This window comes from Uloborus diversus, unplaced genomic scaffold, assembly GCF_026930045.1.
Source record: "Uloborus diversus isolate 005 unplaced genomic scaffold, Udiv.v.3.1 scaffold_1338, whole genome shotgun sequence".
Classification (NCBI taxonomy): Eukaryota; Metazoa; Arthropoda; class Arachnida; order Araneae; family Uloboridae; genus Uloborus; species Uloborus diversus.
In genome coordinates, this window is record NW_026558030.1 from 989 (window position 1) to 28898 (window position 27910).

General features: G+C 32.4%; 1 protein-coding gene across 1 annotated transcript; it reads right to left on the minus strand.

The window, feature by feature from the left end:
- Window positions 1-4689: 4689 nt before the first annotated feature.
- On the minus strand, window positions 4690-27910 carry LOC129232729 (protein odr-4 homolog; the record flags this gene model as incomplete). Its single annotated transcript, XM_054866841.1, has 8 exons — window positions 27694-27910; window positions 27446-27604; window positions 25066-25161; window positions 21873-21970; window positions 13594-13630; window positions 13171-13497; window positions 6948-7070; window positions 4690-4777 (listed from the first exon to the last, which is right to left on the minus strand). Coding segments are annotated over exons 1-8 (1024 nt in total), but the record flags the coding sequence as incomplete, so codon positions are not given.

A 27910-nucleotide genomic window follows, 5' to 3' on the forward strand; every position in this document is an offset into this window, starting at 1 on the left:
ATTTTATCCTATATTAATTTCATATTCTTAAACATACCAAGAGAAGAAGATCCAATTTTTAACTATATGGTATCTATAAACAATCTGACATTTTTAAATACACTACTGGCCAATAAAGTTGCTACACCAAGAAGGAGTTGTCAGAATGAAACAAAATTTTGCACATGTGATGGCAACATTGACACTAGAAAACGATTACAAAATGAAAGCAAAATGATCATTTATTACTGGAAAAATCTCACATGAATGGAGGTTTAAGTACCCTGTTGCGCCACCTCTAGCTAAAATGTAAGAGTTGATACGATTGAGCATTGAGGTACAGTACGATGTCCTACGTCCTCTCATACCACAGTTGCTGTAAATGGGCCACTAATTCGATCAAACTTACAGGCTGTCCAACTTACCGTCTCTAGTGATCCCAGATATGCTTGATTTGTGACAAATCAGTGCATCCCACAGACCAGAGAACGTGATAACGTGGAAGAGGCAGTTCCTTGACACCCTTGCCATGTGTGACCGAACATTGTCATGTTAAAAAATGGATCTTGGGAGCCCTGTCGTGAGTGCTAACACATGCGTATGAGTTTGATTGAATGAGTGACACGTTAACAGTAACTATGGTACGAGATGACATAGGATATCATAGGAGACTGCTATGCCTCAATGCCCAATTGTATTGCTTCGTACATCGTACATTCATGCTAGAGGTGGCCTAACAGGGTACTTAAACCTCCATTCAAGATTTTTCCAACCATAAATGATCAATTTGCTTTCATTTTGTAATTACTTTCTAATGTCAATTTTGCTATCAAGTGTGCAAAATTTAAACTTCATTCTGGCAATTTCTTCTCAGTGTAGCAATTTTAATGACCAGTAGTGTATATTGAAGTAAATCGAACAAACTAAATGGCCAATATGATCCGAATGTATGTTAACAGCACAATAAAAACAGCATTGCTTGAGATCAACTGGAAGCAGAAAGTGGGGAAGACAACGGAAGCGGGGATGGGCTGCTTTGGCAAAATCCGATTTTCTCGCAATTAATGAAAAAACCTGGAAATCAAAGATTAATCAGAAGTCATTATGAAAAAATCTTAAAAAACAACTGGGCTGTTTAGCTAGTTATTATGATGATGATTTTTAAAGTGAACATAAATTTAATATTTTGTGATGAGTACGCCTACTGTTATAAGAGAGATAAAAGGTCTTTATAAAATGCAAAAAGATCAGGGTTACTCAGCACTTCCCAGTGCTGCACAAAAGCCCAAATCCTTTTAACATACAAATGAACAGAGAAAATTGGGACCACTTGATTTTGATAGCAATAAAAAATTGAAAGCATAAAGCAGCATCACATTTAGCAGAGACTACTGCATATTATTATTAAAAAATGAATAGCTAAGAAATAGATTATCAATATGTAATAAACAACAGCCCAAAAAGAAGTTAAAGCAGTTAGCACTTGTTAACTATTAAACGATCATAAAAGGTAACGAAAAGACATTAAAAACGAAAGAACAGCAGCATAGTACAAAATCCAAAATCCCTCACAACTTAGTAGTACAGAAGTTTTAGATGATTAGCATTTTCCACAGACACACATAAAATGGTAATTTGGAAGACATCACAGTAAAAAACTTAAGCACAGCACAACACAGATATTTGATAATTTAAGCAAAATTAGCAGGTCTGTGGGATTATGAAATAGTGCATAACCAACATAGAAAAACAGAAGTAAGGTCAGTTGGGGTAAGTGCGGTCTTGGGGCAAGTGTGGCTCAGGTTAATAATCAGAAACCGGGAATATCTGCAAGGCTGCTGTCATCTGGGTAGCTTGGTAAACGTTATTACTTTGCACTGCGTGTGTTAGATCGCGCTACTTGAATGGTAACTCAACTCCTTCCCTGGTTTCCTAACTTTTCTCATTCCCACTACAGTGCTATGTTGTTATGGTTCGAGAAATCATCGTTTCTTCTGTTGTTGTTCTCACTTTTTCATGCTTCCAAAACGTAAGTAAAACTACTTCGTGTCTGCTTTTCGTATTTTTGAAGCAGAAATTTATTATTTTTTACTTTCAAATCAATTAATTTTAGGGCTGCACTTGCCCCAGAAAATTATACGACTGGGAAAGTGCAGCCCGAAAAAAAGGGGCAAGTGCAGCCTCGCATTTTTTGGGGCTGCACTTTCCTATTAATCTGGCAATGTTATTTTATGACAGATATAATTTGTTCGCAACGATTTAATGAAGCAATGTAATTAATTTGTAATTCTTCCGAAATTACGAGGAGGAAGAAAGTGACGATAATGAAAATATGAGTTGAAGGGAAGATTTATATGATGAAATGACAGTCGAAGAAATGATTGCCACAGAGCAAAAACAGCAAGAAGATATCATTCAGTGGAGAAGGCATCCAACGGAGAGAAAGGTAGGCGACAGGGTTCTTGTGAGGTTTTCTACAAAAAAGATGACTAAACATTTTGTAGGACAAATTACTAATATAAATGATGATAACTTCCCTGAAATTAAATTTTTAAAGTTAAAAGCGGCTGGAAATTATAGCACTGTGTTTAGTTATCCTTCAAGAGACGACGTTAGCGAGATCCAAGACGACGACATTGCATCAATCCTTCCAAATCCCTCTTCAGATCGTAGAGGAAATTTTATATTTTAAGTAACATTTTCAGAATATAATATAAATTAAATTGTTAATTACTATACTAAGTGTACTTATACAAAAAAATATGTTCAAGTTCGCCAAAGACATGTTACCTTTTGTCAGTTGTATAGTTACCTTTTGTATTATTAAGTTAATATTTTATAAGTTCGTTGATATTCAAGTTTTAAAGATTATTCCTTGGTATGCAAGTTTTGTTTTTGTTTTTTTAAGCTTATTAGCATAATAAAAGTTAATGGAATAACTTCCCAATGAATAGGTGAAAATTAAAATAAAAAAATCGTTTTAATCGTTAAAATAAAAAAATCGTCCCTTATTTTCTCAAACGGTTTTTAAAAAAAATTCAGATAGGTGATGCTCTTGCCCCACTTTTATTGAGAAAATGCGGTCCTAGAGCACAATAGTTTAAAATGTTTTTTTCAACGTTTTTACCTGCGATGATTTTAACAGGCTCATGTCTCGAGAAACACACTAAAACAGGTAACATATGAAATAAAAATTAAAAAATTTGTATCAAGTCTTGTAATGTCTAGACCTTAATAAAGTCGAACTGTACAATTTAAGGGCTGCACTTCCCCCATCTCACTTTATACTTTTTGGAGCACCCCCCCCCCATTGTGTAGTCCCCCCCCCCCCCACCACCACATAAAGCATCTTGACTTTGGAGAATTCTGAAATTAGAATATCTAATTTTGATACTTGGGGCGGCAACTAACATCAAGACTTGAGTTCTGATGCTATACAAATCATTTACTGACGTTTAAAAAAAGTCTTTCATTAATTTAAACTCACTACCAAACGGCACGACCTTGAGGGCCACTGATCTGGATGAAATTTTGCATTTAGGTCAGTTTGCACAAGAATTAACCCACGTAAAGCAGTTTGACTGCATAGGTTCTAGTTTGGCTACAATGGGGGTCCGAAGTTGTTACTTGAGTCCAGAAAAGCAATGGTTTTTCCTTTGAAATTAAACTTCTTTTCCTTTTTCTTGCATTTGCATTGCAGTATGAGCCAATTAAATACATTAACAACATAGAATAAATCTCCCTCCCCCCCTCCCTTTGTTATACTGAATAGAGAAGCCGAATGTCCTGGGAGGGTAGATATTGTACCCAAGTTTCAAATTCCAATAAAAACACCATTGCAACTCTGAAATCCTGCAAATCAATCTAGTTCAGAAGACAAAAAAATGAGGGTCACAAATCTTCATAAACTTCTAGGTTTAAGTCAATTCGTACTAAATATGATCCCAGGTAAAGTAGTTTGAGTCCATAGGCTCTAGTTTGACTGCAGGGTGGGTCTAAATGTGCTTGTTTGGCTCTGGAACTGCAATAACGTTTTCTTTGGAAATTTTAGCACACGATTTGCTCTGCTAACATCTGTTGCATCTCTTGTTAGTACAGTGTAGGGGTGGTGGAATTTATTCTATACTTCGAATGCATTTAGTTGGGTGATACTGCACTGCAATATCAAGAAAAAAGTAAAGAGTTAATTTTAAAGGAAAAGCCATTGCTTTTTTGGAGCTAAACGAGAAACTTTGGACCCCATTACGCACGAGCTAAGGCCTATGTAGTCAAACTGCTTTAACTGGATTGATAAGGATGAATTGACCTAAATCCAGAATTTCATCCAGATCCGTGACCCTCAAGGTTGTGCCGTTTGGTAGTCAGTAAAAACAATTTTACAGTTCATTAAAAAAAAATTCTAACTATTTTTTTTTAATTGTTATTATATTTTAATCATTGAATAGTTTTGAAATCTATGATATTATTACTGCAATATTTTATACAAATTAAGGACCAAGGAGCACTACTGATGTTATTCCATTTTGTATCTAAAGAGCTTATAGTTAATGGACAAATTTGATAATCTATCATAAAAAAAAAAAAAGAAAAGAAAAGAAATTGTACAAAATTTTGAAAATGAACTTTTTTAAGCATGCATGAGGCTATTTACATTTCAAAATTTGAAATAAACTATAGGAGTATTTTGAGTTAACCCCTGAATTGTAATACCTTGCTGTTCTTCTTCAATTAATAATAAATCTTCACAATGTATTTCAAATCTAGCTGTTATACTTCTCATAATATCTTGTTTCAGAGCCTGTTGATAAAAAAGTGCACATTTAGGCATTTGACTTTAATGACTTTTCAATTAATAAAACTTATCCTTCCAAAGCTATTCATAAATAATTAAAATATATAATAAATTTATGGGAACTGATTAACTGTAATAATTGCATATTCTCCCCTTAAAATTAATAACAATATAGAGAAGCAGAGATAGTTATAATTGTTGAGATCAGGTGGGTGCAGAGCTTCACTATTGTAAGTATTGATGCTGTACTAATGGCCCAGAGATTTAGATTATTCCGAGAAGTTGAGGGTTCCAAGTGCGCCACCATGGAAAATTTTGAAGAATTCAACAAGCGGAAAAAAAAAAAAACATCATTTTAAAGCTATCCTGTGTATAAAATTAGTAAATCTAGAACAAAAATTTTTGCTTAGTTTGTGTGAGTCCAAATAATTTATGTTTTGATTTTTCTAAAAAAAAAATGTTTGTATTAAAAATAATCATGAGTTTCAACCAAGGGGGAATTCATAGCATAGATTGTGGCATTGAAATTTTTAGATGGAGGGCGGTAGTGTTTTCAGGTATCTTTCTCTAAAAAGCTCTCATTCAAGGGGATCTTTATGGTATTTGAGGATGGAAGATGCACAATAGTTCTTGGGGTCACCCCTGAAATATTCATTATGTTTCTCCACACCCTCTATCCCTCTCATCTCCATTCACTCTCTGTTTTTTTTATTTTTAAATTAATAGGGGAGTTATGGTACCACAGGTATCCTCATGCACACTGCTAGGATCAAGACATCTATTATTAAGTACAAACAAGTCTCTTTTAGATTCATTTTCTTTTTGTACCCTCATGTTTCAAACACTTTGCTTCTATTGGCTGTTGCTTGAGGTTTTACGTTTAAACTTAAAGATAGTTTTGTATCTCTTCAAATTCAGATGATTGATGCTAAAAATACACCAACCTTTAATAACATTAACATTAATAAAAACTGTATATAGCCATTGATAAAGTTGTGGTTTAAGGCTGACCCATATTTGCATTAGAATCCACAACTACAGTAAAATCCCTCTAATGCGGACACTAACGGACAATTTTTTTTTGTCCGCAATAAAGAGGTGTACGCAGGACAGAGGTTTAATAATGTTATTTCCACTGGAACTGGGGAATTGAAAATTGTCCGCATAAGAGGGGTATCTGTTAGGAGGGGTTTTACTGTACTGGATAATACATGCTCTGGTTTCCCTTCAAACCTCATGTATGTACTGGATAATCCTCTGCCAAGAAATTGTGAAGTTTTACTCGTGTTTGATCATTAAAAAAATGCTTCCTTGAATTCCTATTTTTTAAATGCATTCCCAAAGCAAAGATTTGACAAGAGGCCCTGTAAAAATGTAGAGGACATGACTATGCACTTCAACCTGTGTTTTGATAATTGTGATGATATTATACGGCAGAATCCTTTCATCTCTACTATGATTGAAATACCTTAATCTGTCCTTTTCAAACAGATACCTAAGCATTTTTTGATTTTATTATAAACACATTGCTGGTATAGCATGCAAGGGAAAAAAAACCTTTCTCATATCCAAATCCAACTTGGCTCTCACCAGCAGTGATACCAAAACATCTTCTGCTGTGCTACTTGAAAAGTGGACCATCTTGCATTCAAAATTATGAGACACCCCCCCCCCCCTTTTTGAAAGTATTTTGAGGTGGAAATTTAGGCTTTCAATTTATTTTCCTATAAATAGTGTAACTAATTTTCAAGCGGTATACAGGATTTTTGCATATAAATCATTCTGTATACACATCTTACTAACTCTACTTAAGACCAAAGGGCAAGTTCCAAAAAATGTTAGATACTTTTATGCTAGGCAATACATATTACTAACTTATTGTGACTTTTTAATATTGGTAGCAGAGATAAAAAAGAATAAAACATATATTGGGTGGGGCAGGAAGAGGGCTTATTGTGAAATTCAAAAAGATGGACATCACGGCAAATACAAACCTTAATTTTTAAAAATGTAGAAACTTCCGACTCTTAACAGAATATGGAGTAAAAATATTAAAGCAAAACTGTAGTGCAACAATAATAATAAATAAAAAATAATAATACAAAGAGTTTGGAATAATAAATTTATAAATGCTACTTTAGTTTGGCAATATCCAACACAATTGGAAATGACTTACGTTAATGGCTTCTTGAACAGTTGCTTTGCTGTGAACATATGCTCTGCACTGCACAGCTCCTTTAAATGTCATCATACAAATGCATTCACATACTTCAGGGTTAGAAATATTGTTGTTATTTTCCTACAGGAAAATGTAAAAAAAAAGTACTAAAGTATTCATTTCATTAAATTCTATTAATTTAATATCATTTTATTAGATCATCAGACTGAAAAAAAAAAGATTACATTGTTAGTTTTTTATTTTGAATAATTTAGTCTCAATCAAGTAAGCTTAAATAACAACTCAGACTCTGGTATTTGTTTCAACAAAAGCCTAGTTAGGTAAAAAATAACTACAGATTCAAAAAAGGAAATTTATAAGTCAAAATCATTTCTTTGTTTTTATAGAAGACCCCAATAAATATAAGTTACAACAAGTTATTTATCTCATCATTTGTATTCCAAAATAATACTTAATTAAAAAAATTTCTGTATGAATGTTTTTTAAATACATTTTAGAGTTTTTACTACCCTTTTCAATTATTTTTAACTGAATAGAAGTGCATAACAATTATTTTAGAAAAGGATCCTTCAACAATGAGCTGATTTCCTTTTTTATGATGGTAATTATTCATGTTAACTTCATCATATGATCATAATTTACATGTGCAACAATTATAAATTTGCTAAAGCATGTTTATTCAAATGGAAAGGCAACTTGACTATTCAGCTAAAAAACATTTATAAAATATCAATATAACTACAAAAATATTTCTTTTTATACATGAAATACACCGCCAGCTCAGTCATTTCCAGCCGAGGACTGCAGTTTCATGCTTATTAGCACTCATCAGCCCGGCATAGGAAAGTGACTGAGCTGGAGATGGAAAAACCTCTTAAGGAAGCCAAGAGTGCCAAACGTAGCTAATATAGAATTAGCATAGACCAGACGAGTGACCGAAGCAATGGTTCGGTTCAACTCTAAGATTGAAGGCAAGGCATGGTATATTCAGTAAATTACCGCCCTTTAGACTGAATATACCATGCCTTGCCTTCAATCTTCGAGTTGAACCGAACCATTGCTTCGGTCACTCGTCTGGTCTGTGCTAATTCTATATTAGCTACCAGTTTGTTTGGCACTCTTAGCTTCCTTAAGAGGTTTTTCCATTTCCAGCTCAGTCACTTTCCTATGCTGGGCTGTTGAGTGCTAATAAGTACGAAACTGCAGTCCTCGGCTGGAAATGACTGAGCTGGCGGTGTGTTTCATGTATTTCTGCTTTAGCCCTGGCTAAAGGGCGGTAATTTACTGAATTTCTTTTTATGTTTGAAAGTCTTGCATCAGTGCAAAATGGTTAGGCATTATGAAAACTTGATACAACTTCACTTAATAATAATTTTGCATGATTTTTTCTGTGTAAAAAAGACTACAGAAAAACACTACGATTTTCTTATCTGATTTAGTAGCAATTCTTATCTAAATCAACTTTGATAATCATCCATATTTTTTCTTGCATATGGATGTTGGTCTCCATTAAAAATATTCTCTAACATTAGTGAATTAAAAGAAACCGGAAATTTGAACAAAAGAAGATTTGAGTCAAAGAAAAACTAATGTCTAAGGAAACAAATATACATTTATTGAATGACTTCTAAACTAAACATTAGCAAAATATAAGCATTTTACATACCAATTAATTTAGACTTGAAATCCCTCGATTACTTCAATTTAGAAAGAAAGAAAAAAGAGGGTGTCCAAAGGTTAAGTTCTTAAAAAATATTAAAAATACAAAGACTTTATTCAACATCTTGATTCTATTGAGCATATTCCTTTCAATTGGAATAATCAAATTTTAATTAATTCACTGGAATTGAGCACCAGACACCATAGTTTACAGGTAAATTAGAAGATATGCATATACAATAATTCATTGGTCGGGGTCCCTTGTCAGTTTGGTTACCATGATCCCTCTTTCCCATAAAACCAATAAAACATACTGTTCCCATTCTAAACTAGGCCCCAGTTTATGACTAGGCTGACATGGCCTCTCGTCTCCCCTGCAATTGGTACTCAGATGAAAAGCTTATATTTTCCAAGTGAACAGCGATTTTACATTTTTATTCTAAATAGGATTGATTTATTGAAAGAAATCGTTAGTTTAGTTTAACTTCTCATTGAAATTAATTTTATTTTGTCTAAAATCTGTTCTTACAAAGTTTAATTACCGATGTACTTAAAACTAATTAAACTAAAGCAAAGGAAATTGAAATATATCTGCTAGGCAGCATAATATGCAATGAAGTGAAATAAATAAATGACTTATTGTACATAGCAACAAAAAATTCAAATTCATTTACCTAAAATCCAATTATATATTATTATTAATCCCATTAAAATAAACTTCAAGGGACAGCAAGTTTGGTTAGTTATAAAGGAATTTGGTTGTAATGGAATTCAAACAATGCAACGGCAATTTAAATGGGGCTGAACATTTATTTTGCTGAAATGGATACATACTTGCCAACCCTCAAAGGAAAAAAAAAACAGGAGATTCTGCTAGAGGTATATAGATGATTCACTAGCGACAAATTTCACATCAAAATTATTATATAACGCTATTAAATGCCATGAATATTAAATTTAAAATCAAATACGGATTTTTCACATGCAAGCTAGTTGGTAGCAGCAAAAAAATACAAAATACTACAACTGAAAAATCAAATAATATGGAGTGCAATCACTTAAAATTTCGTATATTCCCCAGACTCCACCTAAAAAGTAGCTACAAAAATCTATTAAAATCCGGGAGAAAATGTAAATAAATTATTGAAATAAAGTATAAAATAAGTAGGTGTAAGACAGCATATGTTGAAATAACTTCCAACTTTCAAAATAATTGAAATATTTTCAAGATGCAAAAGAATTGAAAATTGCTTCAATTTTCACCAAAGCACGTGCTTGGTTGAACAAGCAATGAGGAAAAATTCCAAATAACTAAATGAGTTATTAATTAGAAAAATTCGTTTGAGTAAAACTCTAAAATTCCTTCACTGAATTGGAGCCAATTTTTTTTTTTCTTTTTTTGAAGCGGAAATAGTCCGATTTTTCAGAGGGAAAAAAACGAATTTTTTCAGCACACAAATAAATTAGGAGGGAAAATGGTGTGATTAGCAGCTACTCTTTTCTACATATTATAATTAGGAAAAAATAGCGTAGAATCACCCATGAATGTAGCTTTGTTGCAAGTTGGTGCAGAAAACCTATTTTGGAGCTCTAAAGCGTAATTGTTATAAAATTCCTATCCCTGCAAAGAAAATTGGTTATAGTCCATATTCTTATGCACCACAATCGAGTTCTGCATTCTGCTGGCACCTAGTGGATGACTAGAAAGGGGCGACATCTATTGAGAAGAAAGAATTGCAAAAACGGGAGAAAATGGTAAAAAAAGGGAAATCAGGGGATGGAAAAAGGGAGTCTCTCATTAAAAACAGTAGAGTTGGCAAGTATATGGATATTTCCTTGTATTGGTATAGTGAGATTTAACTCAGGGTCATAAGACTTGTGTTTTGTTGTGGGTTTCGCTAAATACCTTCCTCGTGAAATATATGTGATCAAAAAATTTTGATTTCTTTTGTATATTCCGCTATTTTTTGTTACAATAGGTTATTTAAATAAGGGAGTGCTGCTTTAAGGGCATCAATATGAGCAAATGTAAAAAATGATATCTATTAAATGAAGGGGGAAAACCTGATGTGTACACTATATAACTGCACTCCTATTGGACATTTCATGTCTTTTTATAATGTGACCAGACGTCCCGCTTTTGGTGGGACAGTCCCGCTTTTTGTCTTACTGTCCCGCTGCGAGAATGTCCCGCCAAAGTGTCCCGCTTTGTCGAAAGAGTTCCGCTTTTTTGTTTAAATTCTGTCTCACAAGAAATATAACATACAATCTAGATTTTTTAAACGCTTTTTCGATTTTCGCACTCAGGCGGTATAAGTCAATTGTTTAACAAAGATTGTTGAGTTTGGTTTCAGTTTGCCAAGCACAACAGCAGTTGTTGAAAGAACATTTTAATTGGTGAATAAAATTTGGACATCTGAGAAAACGCAATTATCAGTTGCCACTTTAAAAAGTCTTCTTTTAACTAAAATTAACTTTTCTTATTCATGCAAGGAATTCCTTGATTTTCTGAAAGGCAACAAGAATTTGCTTCTTAAAATTGCTTCTAACAGCAAGTATAACTGAAAATAATAATTTTGATTAATAAATTTGTTGTGTGATGCAATATTCTTTACATCAATACTACTAAATTATTTTCAACTTGAGTTCTTTATTGGTACATTTGAGTTATTTCTTGGCATTTTTCTGTTACGTAAAATATTAAGCCTGTGGAAAAAAAAAAACTACTCTACCCCCCCCCCCCCCCCCCCCCCATCATGTGTCCTGATTTTTAGCTTGAAAAATCTGGTCACATTACTTTTTAACAACTCAAAAGAATAGATGCGTACACTCATATACGCATGTAAGTAATACTTCTTCAATTACTAGTTTTTGACAGTTATAAGACATGTTTATTATAGAGTTTGGCACTTTTCAATGTAATTAAATTTTGATGTCTCGGTTAACGTCAGGTATTCAAAATGTGAAAGAAAATGATGTACTGTTTTATATAGGGAAGGATGTTCTCAATAAAAAAAATAAATACTGCAAACATAAAGCGTAGAGTTTGTAAAATTCTTCAATTATAATTATTTCCCTTTGGAACTCAAATTGAACAATTAATGAAGGTAAAAAATGAAATTGTAACTATGATTTTTTACCAAAAAAATATAATAAAAAACTTTTTTGTAGTAGTTTTGAACATTTTTGAACCCTAAAATCTCACCCCCTTGAATATGGTCTTGATTTTACTGTATATCATTTCACATCATACTTCACAACTAGAGACGTACCGAGTACTCGGTAACTACTCGGTACTCGGCCTACTTGGCCAATTTGCCGAGTACTCGGTACTCGGCCAAATTCTGATCAGATACTCGGCCAATACCGAATAGTTGCAAAAAATTGAATATTGTCCAAGACAGATACTAAAATTTATAAAAAAAAAAAAAAAAAAAAGAGCAAGCATTATATTCTGCAATCATTTACAATTAAAATTTATAAGTCAAATATAAATTTTGAGGATAATGAAGTTTGCAAAAAAAAAAATATGCAAAAAAGGTAAGTATAGAAAATATGGAATTTTATATTAAAAATGGATTTTTGCTTAAAATTAGTTATAAAAATATAAAAATATCTTTGCTTAAAAAATAAAAGGAAATAAAACAACGTTAAAAGTACAGTGCAAGAATACTGCAGACACATGTTTTGGCATTACAAGGAATTCTTTTTTCAACGCACAAAATGGGAGCTCGTGGATTTAAAGACAACAATCGGATTTTTTTGTCGAATGTCTTTTCATTCTTTAGTTCACATGTTATGCACTGAAAAAGACGTTCCTTGTAATGGGGGGGGGGGGGGGGGCGGCAGAAACACGTGTCTGCATTGTTCCTGCACATTTGTTTTATCTGCTTTTAAAAATTATTTATATTTGGCAGACTAGAACTATAATTGATTGGTATACAGTGAAAACCCTCCTCAGGTACACCCCTCAAAGGCAGACACTCCTCTTATGTAGACAATTTTTAATTCCCCAGTTCCAATGCAAATAACATTCTTAAACCCCTGTCCTACGGACACCTCTCTATTGCGGACAAAAAAAATTGTCCTGTTAGTGTCCGCATTAGAGGGATTTTACTGTAATTTGTTTTAATTAGAACTTGATTAATCATACCTTTTATTTATTTTTAATTTTAAAAATAATTTTTTTGTAAAATTTTAGACACAATCAAAATTGTTTATATAATGCATGATTAAATTTCAGCAGGAATTTAGTTTTAAAAACCATTATATGGACAAGGAGGTCTATACTACTATTCCAATAAGTTCAAAATTCATCACATGTGTGTTATAGTTCTTCTTAAAACATAATTGGTACTTGGTAACTCGGCCGAGTAGTGAAAGGCCGAGTACTCGGTACTCGGCCAAAGTGCTACTCGGTACGTCTCTATTCAAAGCCAAACATAATAGAAAGATTTATAAATCTCAAAAAACTCATAATGACAGGCTTTCTATTCAAACGTTTCCAAAGTCTAACATTTCAAACTGACTTTAAGCAAAAAGCTAAAAAATACTCGCTTACCAATGGAATGAATAATTCAATATCATGCCACTTAGATGGTGTTGATGAAGAATCACTTTCATGAAGAGATTTCTTTTTTGATTTCTTGCCTTCATTAGAACAGTCCAAAGGCTCAACAAGTTCTCTTTGAGAACCATTGCAAATAGCATGGGCTTCTTTAACATTTTCAAGGAAAGGATGCAACCCAATTTCAATTTGCTTCTGCAAGCTCAAGCCAGCATCTTCACTCTTGATAGGAAATTTGATGTCCACAGCAAGACGACAGCGAATACGATGCCACTTCATTGACCCAGACTGCAATTTCCATTCTGCAGGGTTAGCAAAACTCTTTTGCAGAAAAAAATAAATAAAATTAATTTAAAACTTTGAGTGCTGAAGTTTAATATTGTTTCAAGAGCACTAACTAATAAAAAAGATACATACCTTGTAATCAGAGACGTCATAAGTTTTACAAACTGTTCTAAAATTTATTAAGAAAAAGTTTTTCTTGGCAGAAAAAGATTAAAAATTTTATCAGGGGTGCAGAAAATTTAACACTTGTAGATTAATTTGAAATCCCCCCTCCTTTATCTCAATTGTATTTGCATATAATTTAAAGACCTACCATGAATCACTCAATGTGCACAGTAGCAGTCAGTCGCCAAAGTAAAGCATATCGAAGTATAAAAAGGAAATCGATAAAAATACATTAGGCTAACTGATTGAGAAAAAGATTAAAAATAATTGAATAAATTCTCAGAGGAAAAAAACCCCCCAGATTTAAAAGTTTTTTTAATTAATTTTTTTTTACGATACTGAGTAAAAGAACATCCACAGCATTAGCAGTCCTATGCAAGTCTATGATTGTTAGTAGGATTCTTAGCATATGCAGTATAACAAGCGTATCAACAAAAATCAGTCATCTGCAAAAAACATATTGAAAATCTCCTCTCAAAAGTGGACCTTTATTTCAATGGCAATGGCTAGCAATGCTGTTGGAACTGAACTGAGATGAAATTCCTTGTAACACTTCAAAATTTAGCTAAAAAATTGCTTTTAAAAATATATATACACAAACACTTGAGTATACGTAAATTTTTTTTAAGTTGTAGTTTAAATCCCCCTCCCCGAACACATTCTACATCCTTGACTTTAAAATTTAAAAATTTTTAAGGATAAAAAGCTAGAACTGTTTTTTTAGTTATTCTAAAAATTTACAATTTACCTACAGTACACATCAATGTAGAACGTACACTACAATGTGCAGAAATTTTACGAAAACGTTTATATATACAGTGTGTCCCTTAGTGTCGTGTACAGGATTGGAGGGGAGTTACAGAACAGGATTACAAGCAAGAATCACTTAGAAAGGTATGGTCGCAAACGTAATCCTGACACGCTACATGCACACAAAGTCAGACATTGAAAGATGCACAAACAGGTAACAAATAGTGATATATTATTACACAAATTACATTTTACACTATATTTTAGTTTTATAGAAGGGCTTTTCGTAATACATGAGGCTGCTGTTGTAACACGTGAGTCGAAATGACAACACACCGATCGTCGCAATTACGAGTCATTCTGACAAGCTTTCATCCGTCACTGCGTTGTGTGTATTAGAGCTATTAGTTGCAACTTTTAACAACTACTTTAAACCTTTCTGAAAATCGAAAATGTTGAGTAAAATAGTCTTTTGGTAACAAATTTATGAGCTATTTTGCAGCAAGTTACTGCCCTAAGCCAGGGCTAAGGCAGAAATACATAAAATACATCGCCAGCTCAGTTATTCTATCCAAGGACTGCAGTTTTGTGCTATTTAGCACTCATCAGCCTGGAATAGGAAGTAACTTTTCTCCGCACACATTCCACCACTTAGCTGTAAGCCTCAGGTTCCACCGTCCGGGGGTGCGCGTAGTGGGCGGCCCGCTGAGGCTGGGTGCGACGGTCAATAGTCGTCTGGGCCACAGACGGTCTTGGTGCTTATTGCGCCAGGGAAGGTCCCCGTGCTGGGCGTCAGCCCAGCTGGGAGCTTACCCCTTAATGTGTGAACCTTGCTCGCCATGAGATACGGGAATAAGAAGTAACTGAGCTGGAGGCGGAAAACCTCTTAAAAGAGCCAAGAGAGTCAAACAAACTGGTAGCTAATGTAGAATTAGCACACCAGACAAGTGACTGAAGTAATGGTACGGTTCAATTCAAACCTTGAAGGCAAAGCTAGGTATTTTGCAGTAAGTTTACTTTTACCCTAAGCCATGTCTAAGTCTATGGTGTGCTAATTCTACATTAGCTATCACTTTGTTTGGCTCTCTTGGCTCTTTTAAGAGGTTTTCCACCTCCAGCTCAGTTACTTCCTAATCCAGGTTGATGAGTGCTAAAAAGCACAAAACTACAGACCTAGAATGAAAGAGCTGAATTCTTGCTTGTTATGGTATTCTGTACCTCTCCAAGCTTGTACATGACATTCAGGGATACCCTACACACACACACAGTCACACACACACACACACACACACACACACACACACACATATATATATATATATATATATATATATATATATATATATATATATATATATACAGTAGAATAATATTATAACACCTACCTATATAATGCAATTCTCTATAAACAGCACAACTTTTCAAAAGTAAACAATAGGTTTTGAAGTTTCAAAAAATCCCTCTGCTCTTCTTTACAAACATAAAAATTGTTAGGCAAATTAAATTCTGAAACCGTTTTTCATCTTTCCATCTTAATTCAAAGCTTTTAAAGGAAATTAGTGTTCAGAGTGAACAGAAAATACCAGATGGCTCTTTAAATTGCAGCTATTATGCAAACCATGAAGCTAGCAGAAGTGCAGGATAATTCGCTTTCTTTTGATTGTAAAACCTATTTATTTGTGAATGTAACTGTAATATTAGTGCTTCAATACTCAATGTAGATAAAACTCATTCTGAAGTGCTAATATATATATTCTGAATATTAGCTTCAAAAGTTGTGAAATAACCTATATAATGCAAAAACCTGTATAATGCAAAAGCTCTGGTCCCAAGGTGTGCGTTATAACGATCTTCTACTGTATATATATATATATATGCAAACATACATACATATACGTACATATCTTCTTCAAATTATGCTTAGTCCATAAAAACAAATTTATAAGTGTTAGACATCATTATTATTCAGGGTGGCGACAGGAACTGTGAAAAAAAGTTCCCTGACTTTTCCCTGATTAAGTTCACCAAATTTCCCTGACTTACGTTACCAAGAATAATGGTTTCCTTTCTTTGCTCTACTTGAAATCCATTGTATGTTTGTATAAAATGCAGTATTTTAAACGATTTTTAAGTTGTGTAAAGTTGACGAACTAAAGATGTATTTTTAAAAAATGCTACTTTCTTAACAAAATCGTAAAAAAAAAACCATATCAAGTCAATTTTTTTGGAAAAAAAAAAACATAAAACAGTATATTAAATTTTTCTACATGGAAAGATTATAGAAAATTTTTAAAAAATTACTTCCGGAAACCACTTAGCATAAGAATTTTAGGAAACTATTAAAATCACTCTCAAAAACATATGTGTATTTATGCTTGAACTAAAAAGTAATTGAAATTATTTTGAACTAAATTTTCAAACAGTATAATAATTGTTGCAAGAATAACAAGTAATAGTGAAAGAATAGAAGTAATGTAGTTACTCTTATATAACTAATTGACATATTTATGCAAAACAGATGAAACCTTTTGACATCCATTCATAGGGAGCTTTTCTCTAATCAAGAACATAGGTTTTAATGAATGAATACAGCATTTTAACAATAAAAAAATTAAGATCTTTACTTAAGTACACAAGTTACCTCTATTTCAAATGATTAATGCAGGTAACAAAAAAAATCTTAGATTGCTTTTGTAACAAACAACTTTGAAATGCAAAAAAAAAAAAAAAAAGCAATTAGCTAATTTTAAAATATATAAAAGAACAATACAACTTGGTTATAAAATAAAAGAATCATTTGAATCTGAAGAAAGGAAAACCTTTATAATCTGCGGCGACAGCAAATAATATAACGGCAAAAAAAAGTTTTTTTGATTGAAAGTTCAATTTCAGTAATTAAATGAAAAACATGAAGAAGTAATAACTTTTAAGCTTTTATCATTCTTCTTAAAATCGTGATTACAGTATGCTAATCACTTGGAGACAATGAAATAAAGGCAAAGGAGCTAAGGATATAATGAAGGCTTCCTCTTTGCCTGTATGGTTGTTTATTTTACGTCACATTGAAAGCATGAAAGGAAATTTCAAGCTAGTTAAAATAAAAAACCTAACAGACACAGAAGCAATCATCCTGTGGTTAATAAGTAAGATTCAATATTTAGACATTGAGGAAAAAAGATGCACAAACATGCGGCAGTGTATAATTGCACCTCATTTTACTTTTTTTTTTTTTGACAGATAATTGGTGGAAAATTTGTAGGGAATTAGGATACTTAATTTTGTAAACAAAAAAAAAAATTCTTCATGAAATCAATTTTCCCTGATTTTTCGTTATTTTTTCGAAATTCCCTGATATTTCCCCGACTTTTCCCTGATTAATAAAGTTCCCTGACTTTTCCCTGATCTCCCTGATCTGTCGCCTCTCCCTGTTATTATGCTTATTTAATATTCAAATTGGGGGGAGCTTCAAAAGCGTCTTGACTTTTCTTAAAAAAACTGCTTAGCTCTACAAAAGTAGAAATCCATTTTTTCCCAACACAATCTTTTCATACTTATTATATTACATTGTTCTCAGAACATTTTTAATGAACTCAAATCGTATCAACAAAATAAGTACAATAACTTTAAAAATAATTTATAGAATTAAAAACAAACAAACAATAGAGAGGTTGCATAAACAATTTCAAAGTCAAAAGTTAAGTATAATAATGGTAAGTAACAAAAAATTGAAAAAAAAAAAAAAAAATATATATATATATATATATATATATATATATATATATATATAAACAAAGCCAAAGAAAAAGAAAAAGAAAGGCTGCTTTAAGATTGAACTCATCAGCATTGGAAAATCTAAAGTATAAATTACCAGAACTACAAAGTAACACCAAATAGATAGTTAGGCAAACGCACTATAAAATCCAAATAATGCATATTTTGAAGCGGCAGTTTTTCTTTTCTTTTTCTTAGGCTTTGTTTATATATATTAAATTCCTCCCCCCTTTTTTAAATGGTTTTTTTTTGTTCAATTTTTTGTTACTTACGATTATATACATACATACATACACACACACACACACATACATATATATATATATATATACACATATATACACAGCCTGAGTAAAAACTTTAAGGCCAGTATAATTTTTCTGTGAAAAAAGGAAAATGAAATTAAAGGGATTTTAACATTATTGTAATTTTTGTATTTGTATTGTAATTTTTATTGTATTGGTAAAAAATAATGCAGCAGACAGGATTTGTAAAGCATGCAATAACCAGAAAAGCAGTGGTTTATTCAAAGTTAGTATTTCAGCTTGAGTAAAAACTTTAAGGACACAGTATTTCTAAAAAACTGCAAGTACTTATACTGGAATAAATGTCACCGCAGTTAACAAGATTGTGGAAACCCTTCAACAAACAGTTTTGTTATTAATTTCTTCACAGTTTTTGTCCTCTTTGTGAAGATATCGCAAGGTAAAAAGTTAACTGTTCAAGAACGAGGGCAGCTTGAAGCTTTTTCTTCAACAAGGACAAGTAGCCGTACTATTGCAAAAAAATAGGAAGATCGAAGACTGAAGTCAATATTTTTGTTTGATTGAAACACAATTTGGGTAAAAAGAAAACCCGGGAAAACCTAAAGTTTTGTCCTCGCGTCATGGAAGAAGAGTTTGGAAACTTACATCACCCGAAAAGTACTCAACCAGGAAACTTTAGACACTAGGTTTAAATGTTTGTCAAACACGATATATAGCACAATTAGAAGATGCGGAAGTTTTATTAATGCTGTAAAATTGCTTAAACATCTGTTATTGAATGGGCACAATATAGAGTGTTTCAACTTTAGCTAGGAAATCATGACCAGGGAACACCAATGGACACAAATAACTTTTTCTAACCAAAAGAAGTGGAGTTTGGATGGATCAAACGGATAGAAGTACTATTGGCATGATTTACGAAAAGGAAAAGAAATATTCTCCAAGCGCCAATTAGGTGGAGGCTCTGTCAGAACTTGGTAGTGCCTTGCTTACAATAGTGTGTGCTCAGTTGAGTTTGTTTCAGGTGAAATGAACTCACAAGCATATCAAACTATCCTCCTGAGTCATATTTACCAAATGCTGAATTTATTGCTGGAAAAAACTGAAAATATCAGCAAGACAATGCATCTATCCATCCAAGTAACAGTGCAAAAAATAGGTTCCAAGTTAACAATGTTTAAACTTTGAAATGACCAACTAAATCTCCAAATCTTAACCCAATAGACAACTTATGGGGTGACTTAGCAAGAAGAGTTTATGAGCAGTTCTCAAAAGGTGGGAGCAAACACAGACCTCAACTTTGAAGCTTCAACACCAAATAACTTTCATTTTAATTAACTCAAAATTTTTTTAGTTAAACTATAATACTGTATAGAGACAAGAATGGACATAAATTATGGAAAAAATGCTCTCCAAATGCCCTTAAAAAATATTTTCTTTGCTAAAAGGCATAATTTTGGACATACCAAAACGTTAACTGAGCAAATGTACCATTAAAAAAAATTTTTTTTTAATTATTTCCATACGTTTCAAAAAAAAAAAATTAAAGGTATGAATCTTACACTGAATAACTTTTTGTAAATATTTTACACAAATAACAAAAGTAAAGATAGATTATTTACTTTGTAAACGATTTAAAAAAAACATAAGTTTGAAATTTGATGTATGTCCAAAAGTTACGATCTTTACAATGCTATTATTTGAGAACTAAGTATAAGATGTTTTCGTTTTAAAGGTATTTATCGATCCTCAGAATCAATTTTTAATTGTTTAAAAGTGTTTTCATAAGCTTTTATGCAGTATCTTAGAAGAAAAATGATTTTTATTAAACATACATGTGAGATGTCCAAATGGCGTTACGATCTTGACGCCGATAATTCTGTCCGTTTATTCATAATTTTTAATGATCCACTGTCTTCTAACCTCAATAAAAAAGGTTATTATAATGTTATCTTCTTTAATCCACTGGTATTTTGCCTAATTAATACGTTACACATTGAACAATACATAAATTACAGTAGAAACATGGCTGGTTATGTTCGTAACAAAAGCCATTTTGCGCTAAAATCGCCAAGCAAACCCCCATTGGCGACAACACAGTATACGATAAGCTAAAGGTTACCAGAGGAGAATTCCAGTTTGACAAATGTAGTTTATCGTCAGCTGCACCAGTTTTGGCGACTTTATCACCAGCGCTAGCAATTTTTTTATTTTTAATTTTTTAGAGCTAAAAAAAAAGTCTGCAGTTGATTTGTAAACAAATATCAGAGATAGTAAGCCTTTTGAATTAACAACATGTTTTGAAAAAGTGCTTTAAACAATTTAATCAAGTTCTTTTATGGAATTTGTGTTGTATTTATATGCTTTTGATTTTATTGATTGATATTATTGATTTTTAATACCTATTTGCAAAAGGATTTATTGCAAAGTTTAATGCTCACACGAGATTATGTCTCCTAGAAGTAGAACAAAAAGTGAGGTTCTGGTAGAAGTACTAAGTTTGGAAAATATCTGCAGAAATTAAAGTTAATAATCCAGAGAAATACAAATGTCATTTAATAAAAGAAGCTACGAGTTTGTATAGTTATTTCCATGAAGCTTTTTTTTACCTTTCATCAACTTCTTCAAAATCATTCCAAAACTTTATTATATGTAAAGAGCAGTATGTATAGCCATTCAAGTACTTCATTAATATCCTCTTTATTATTAAATTTCAAAATTCAAAAAGTAGTAAATAAAATTTTCATTGGAAAAGTTAAAAATCAGATTAACAATTGTCAAAAATGGTGAAACTTACATTATGATGATGTCCAAAATCCGTTACCTACAGGACAACAATGTCCAAAATCTGTTACCTACAGACTGCTGATTTGATTTGCTAATTAACAATTTTTACAAATACCTGCTGTCTTTTCATGTTCATATATTGTGTTCTAGGTATGCATGCTGTAGAATAAAAGCAAAATTGATGTCAAATTTGAAAATTTTTGAAATTGCTCAAAGTTAACTTTTTTGTTCCCACCTTTTGAGAACTGCCCTTATGCAAATGACAGACATTTTGCTTCATAGAGCTAAAATCGACTATCCAGGATGAATTGGAAAAATACATCCTGAATTTTGTCAAAAACTAGTTTCTTTCACGTTGAAGTAATTTCAAGAATTGGCTTCTACACAAGCTTACAAATGTTTGAATTTTCGTCCTCATCTGTTTTTTTCTATGTTGGCCTTAAGGATTTTACTCAGGTTCAAATATTGATCTGTAATATTTTCTGATAATGAAACACTTACAATTATATTTTTTTTATCTTTTTTACTTGCATTTAAGATTAATAATTATCACTCATATGACTTTTTGATCCTAAGATTAGAGTGCGTCCAATTTCTCAAAAAAGTGCACTAGCCTTAAAGCTTTTACTCAGACTGTATACATAAAAGTTTAGAAAAATTTAAAAAGGATACTTCATTGTGACAGGACAAATAAATAGCAAAATTCTTTCAGAAGAGCACAAATTGAAACTTCGATTTTTCCCAAGAATTTTGAAAATTGAAAATAACACCTGTGAGGAAATATTTCAAGAATACATTTTTAAGAACATATCATAAAAATACAAAAAATACTAATACTTAAAAGAAAACCACTAACTCATCTTTAAAATAAAATTTTCTTCCAATATTGGTAAAAAATAGAAGCAAACCAGATTTTTATTAATTTAGGTGTTTAATTAATTTCATAAGTTGTAATGCGAACATTATCTATGCCATGTTATGTAGAAATGGCAAAAGACGTATTAAGTCATTTCAAAGTAGAAAAGCCCTGTCTGAAACATCCTGCAAAAAAGAAAAACCTTAAAGTAAAAAAAAAAAAAAAAAAATTGTAAGACAATTAACGAAATATGAGTCATTTACAAAGTAATGTGAAAGATATAAATAGGTTAAATTTTTGCATGGAAAGCAGAACAAGGGGACATTGTCTTAAGCTATTCAAATCTCAGGCTAATCTTGAAGTTAGGAAAAATGATTACTTTAGTAGGGTTGTGGGCACTTGGAACATCTTATCGGAAGATGCTGTAATTTGTAAGGGGGTAGATAGCCTTAAGAGGCTCATTGATCTTCATTGGGACTATAAACTGATTAGGACCAGCCTAGCTGGGCACCACAGCCTGCTGCTGGTCATCATATTTATATTTGTATTTAAAAATATGAAAATTGTAACACAGTATTGCCAGCATAATTACAATATAATGACAACTTTATAAATAGATTTTTTGAACTGACAATTCAGTAGTTGAGTGTGAGTACATATAACAATATGCAGAGATAGAAGTGTGGGTAGAAGTGGAGTGACAACTTTCTCCACTTTTCGAAAAATTACAAATGAGTCCCTCACTTTTAATTCCTTTAAATTCAATCTCCCTATTTCTAAAATCACTGAAGTCCATCTGAACAAAAAAAAGTTTGATTTCAACAATTTCCTTAAAAGTTATTAGGAGCAGGGCAGACCAACTTCTGACATACATTTTCCTTATCTCAAAACCCTACTTTCTAATTTGTAATTTTACATATTACTTTAATTGAATTTGACTCTTCGTTTTTTGAAACATTTTAAAGATGCATTAAGCTTTTTTTTATGCATTTTTCTTCTTTCTGTTTTTATGGGATAGCAGGCTAAAAGGAAAAAATACAATGAGGTAAGAGAAAATAATGTCCAAAAATCTCTTTATAAAAGTCCATGTGCTACACTCCCAACCTGAAAGTAAAGAACCAGTAGCAGAGGTGGCAATTAAAATCTGAGAAGCACAGGAGAAAAAGTATCATTAAAAAAAATGAAAAAGATATTTTTTTTAATATCAGGGTGGCGACAGGAACTGTGAAAAAAAGTTCCCTGACTTTTCCCTGATTTCCCTGATTAAGTTCACCAAATTTCCCTGATTTACGTTACCAATGATAATGGTTTTCTTTCTTTGCTCTACTTGAAATCCATTGTATGTTTGTATAAAATGCAGTATTTTAAACGTTTTAAGTTGTGTAAAGTTGTTGAACTAAAGGTATATTTTAAAAAAATGCTACTTTTTTGATAAGATGGTTAAAAAAACATATCAAGTCATTTTTTTGGGGGAATAAAACCCCTACAAAATAGAATATTAAATTTTTCTACAATGGAAAGATTATAGAGAATTAAAAAAAAAAAAAAACTTTACTTCCAGAAACCACTTAGCATAAGAATTTTAAGAAACTATTAAAATCACTCTTAAAAACATATGTGTATTTATGATAGAACTAAAAAGTAATTGAAATTATTTTGAACTAAATTTTCAAACAGTATAATAATTGTTGCAAGAATAACAAGCGATAGTGAAATAATAGAAGTAATGTAGTTATTCTTATATAACTAATTGACATATTTATGCAAAACAGATGAAACCATTTGACATCCATTCATATGGAGCTTTTCACTAATCAAGAACATAGATTTTAATGAATGAATACAGCATTTTAACAATAAAAAAATAAAGATATTTACTTAAGTTACTTAGTTAACTCTATTTCAAATGATTTCAGTATGTAATGAAAAAAAAAATCTTACATCGCTTTTGTAACAAACAACTTTGAAATGCAAGGGGGAAAAAAGAAATAAAAAAGCAATTAGTTAATTTCAAAATATATAAAAGAAGAATACAACTTGGTTATAAAATAAAAGAATCACTTAAGTCCGAAGAAAAGAAAACCTTTATAATCTGCGGTGATAACAAATAATATAACGGCAAAAAACAAAGTTTTTTTTATTGAAAGTTCAATTTTATCAATCAAATTAAAAACAGGAAGAAGTAATAATTTTTAAGCTTTTATAGTATTAATTCAAAAACCAAAGATTTCTTCTTGAAATTCTGATTACAGTATGCTAATTACTTCGAGACAATGGAATAAAGGCAAAGGAGCTAAGGCATTAATGAAGGCTTCCTCTTTGCCTGTATGGTTGTTTATTTTACGTAGCATTAAAAGCGTAAAAGGAAATTTTAAGCTAGGTAAAATAAACAACCTAACAGACACAGAAACAATCTTAGGAAGTTCATCCTGTGGGGAATAAGTAAGATTTAATACTTTGACGTTGAGGGGAAAAAATGCACAAATATGCGGCAGTGTATAATCACACCTCATTAATTTTACTTTTTTTTGAGCAGATAATTGGCGGAAAATGCGTAGGGAATTAAAATACTTAATTTTGTAAAGCAAAAAAAAATTTTTTTCCTTCATAAAATCAATTTTCCCTGATTTTTTGTTATTTTTTCAAAATTCCCTGATATTTCCCTGACTTTTCCCTGATTAATAAAGTTCCCTGATCTCCCTGATTTCCCTGATCTGTCGCCACCCTGAATATACTTCCTGCTGAACAAAGGCATTGACTTAAATAATTTCAGAAGAATAACAGAATTAGGTCCTTGATCCAAAGACTTTCCATTTTCAGTAAATTACCGCCCATCAGCCAGGGCTAAAGCAAAAATACGTAAAATACACCGCCAGCTCAGTCATTTCCAGCCGAGGACTGCAGTTTCGTGCTTATTAGCACTCATCAGCTCGTGTGATGAAAGCAAGCATTAGCTCTCATGTTCATTAAGTAATTTTTTAAACAAATTTACAAAAAATATTTACTAACCTGTCTCAGAAGAGGTTGATTTTTTGTAGTAAATTCAGAAGGAGCAACAATAAAAAGGCCTAAAATATCAAGTCCTCCAGGAAGAGCTCTGATAAGCTAGAAGAAATATAGAAAACATTAATTATTTAAATAAGCAGGGTGTGATACAAAATTTTAAACATTTTAAATGTTAAAAATCAAATTGCACACATCTCCTCTTTCTCTACCATCTTTTTTCATTTTACAGTTAAAAAGATTTTAGGTGACAAACTTTATGTAGACTCAATGTATTACTATAACAAGTAATTTCTCATGACACAGTTGCTTAGTTCATTGTAAACTGATTTTCATTGTATTGGTATGTTGTTTATTTCTACAGTCATTTCAACACCGGAAATAAAAAGCAATGTTACATCAAATTTCAGGAAAATAATAATAATACACTTCTTCCTACAATAAAGCTTGAAATAAATTGACTTAAAGTAGTTTTGGTTGAAATTACAGTGAAACCTGTGTAAGTTGACCACTTGCGGTGCACTACTTTAGTGGTCAACTTATAGACGTTGATTTATATGATAAAGAATAATTCTGTGCTTGAAAATAGCGGTCAACTTAGATAGGTGGTTACTTTACAGGTTTTACTGTTCTTCTAACTTCCAAAAGAACAGAAATATTTTCAGGATGCAACAGGATTGAAACCTTAAGCATGAAAACAATAAATAACAATCCTGCAACAATTAAACGCGAAGGTTCACTTGAAAACTCTTTTGTTCGTTTATTTACAGGTATGTTTTCATGTTCAATTTTTCTCCAAGGCTCTCGGGAAGAGTAGCATGTTGTTGGGACCTTCCCTCATGCTAAACAGAAAAGGTCTTGTGAACTGAGGGATTGGTCCTCTCCTTGAGAAAGTATCAGTCCCTGGTTCACGTTTTTCATTTTGGTGTTGTTTCCGTGTTCTTGCTTTTTGCAATTTCCATTTTATATTGCTTGTTTATTCATGAATATATTTGCATTGTTTATGTTTCTAGCAGCTTTGCGCTAGCATTACAGTGTACACTTTGGAATTTATTTTTTCATTTTTCTTTCAATTTTATTTGAATTTATTTTTAAAATGCTCTTTAAATGTATCTCATGTTTTATATGCGTAAATTAATGTGTATATATATACAGAAAGAGAACAAGTGTTAGACCTGTGCAACTAATGTTGTTACAACTGTCCCATGAAATAAAAACGCAGTGGTTGCGGCACCGACCGTCGGAGCTGGATTCGGCATCCGACCTAGAAACTTGCGCATGCGCAAATCTGACACTTTCAACGGATTGACACGCCTCCTTCGCTTCGCGTGGCGCGGCGGTTCCAGCTAGCGACGTCACTAGTTCCAACTACTTCCGACCATGTGCGTGCGTGCTTGGTTCGTGTAAAAATGGCTAGCATCATGGAACGCGGTGCGAGTTTCAAATCGTACATTGAATATTCGAAAACTGTTTAAAAGAGTTCAAAATGAATAGCTCTACGGATTTCCTCCCTAGAATTTCGCGCTCGAGGGCATGAGTCAGAGTTCGGAAAAGAATTCCTGCCGTATTATACGACCGGCGGTGACACACATCGTTTAGTCGCCGTAAATCTACCTTAATTCTTATTAAATTATCGCTAAATATAGTATTTCACTGGAAATTCATATTAAGTCTCATATTATACATCCGACCTCCATAGAATTTCATAGGGTCTATTTGAATCATGTCCGCAAAGCAGCGGCACGCGAGGGCATGGGTCGGAGATGGTCGATGTATCGCATCGAATAATTGAATTATGATTAAAGCATAATTACAGATCGTGTATGCCGTTTTAATATCTATATTAATTCCAGAAATATCATTTCGCTCGGCGTATATATCTTAATTTGCGTAGTCGGCCATATATATTACTCGTCCGACCGCTTAGAATGTCATTGGGAAAGAATCTTAATTTGTGTGGTCGGCCATACGTATTTCGTCCGACCGTTCAGTATGGTCATTGGGAAAGTATCTTAATTTGTGTGGTCTGCCATACATAATTCGTCCGACCGCTTAGACTCATTGGGAAAGAATCTTAATTTGTGTGGTCGGCCATACATATTTCGTCCGACCGCTTTTAGAATGGTCATTGGGAAAGTATCTTAATTTGTGTGGTCGGCCATGCATAATTCGTCCGACCGCATAGAATATCATTGGTCGGCTGTTGAAATTAGATCCCGCCCATCGTAACGCCCCCTTGGTCGGGTTCATAAAACAATCCCGACCCCAAGGCAGTAATTTCTACTCTGCGCATGCGCAGAAGGAGGTCGGTACTTCATTGCATTTCCGGCGGTCGGTGCCGCAACCACTGCCAAATAAAAAAGGCGTTTTGAAAATTTTACTTTACTTGTTTTGCATGCTGGCAGATCCACTGTTCATCAATATCAGGCACATTAGTTTTACTTTTTCTCGAATTATCAGCATCACCTGCAGTGCTTGCATGAACATCATCATCTTTAGTTGGAGTTGAACATAACCTAATAGCAATATCTTTTTGATCGGTGCACTACAAACAAGACATGCATATATTAGAAAATCAATTTAGTAACTATACCAGCAAAACGAGTCTTTAATGAAATATAACGAGCAATTTACCTGCCCAATAATCAACCCCGTTTGACAACCTTTATTTCGGAATATTATATTCAACTTATCTTCCACAACGTTATCGAAAACAATAAGCCTACCCATTTTGTATTCGCACAAAAATTAAATAACAATAGAAATGTATAAAAATTTCAATAATTAATTAAGGAATCATTACGTAATAGCTGCAATTTACGTTCACTACAGAGGAACTGCAGCCAACATC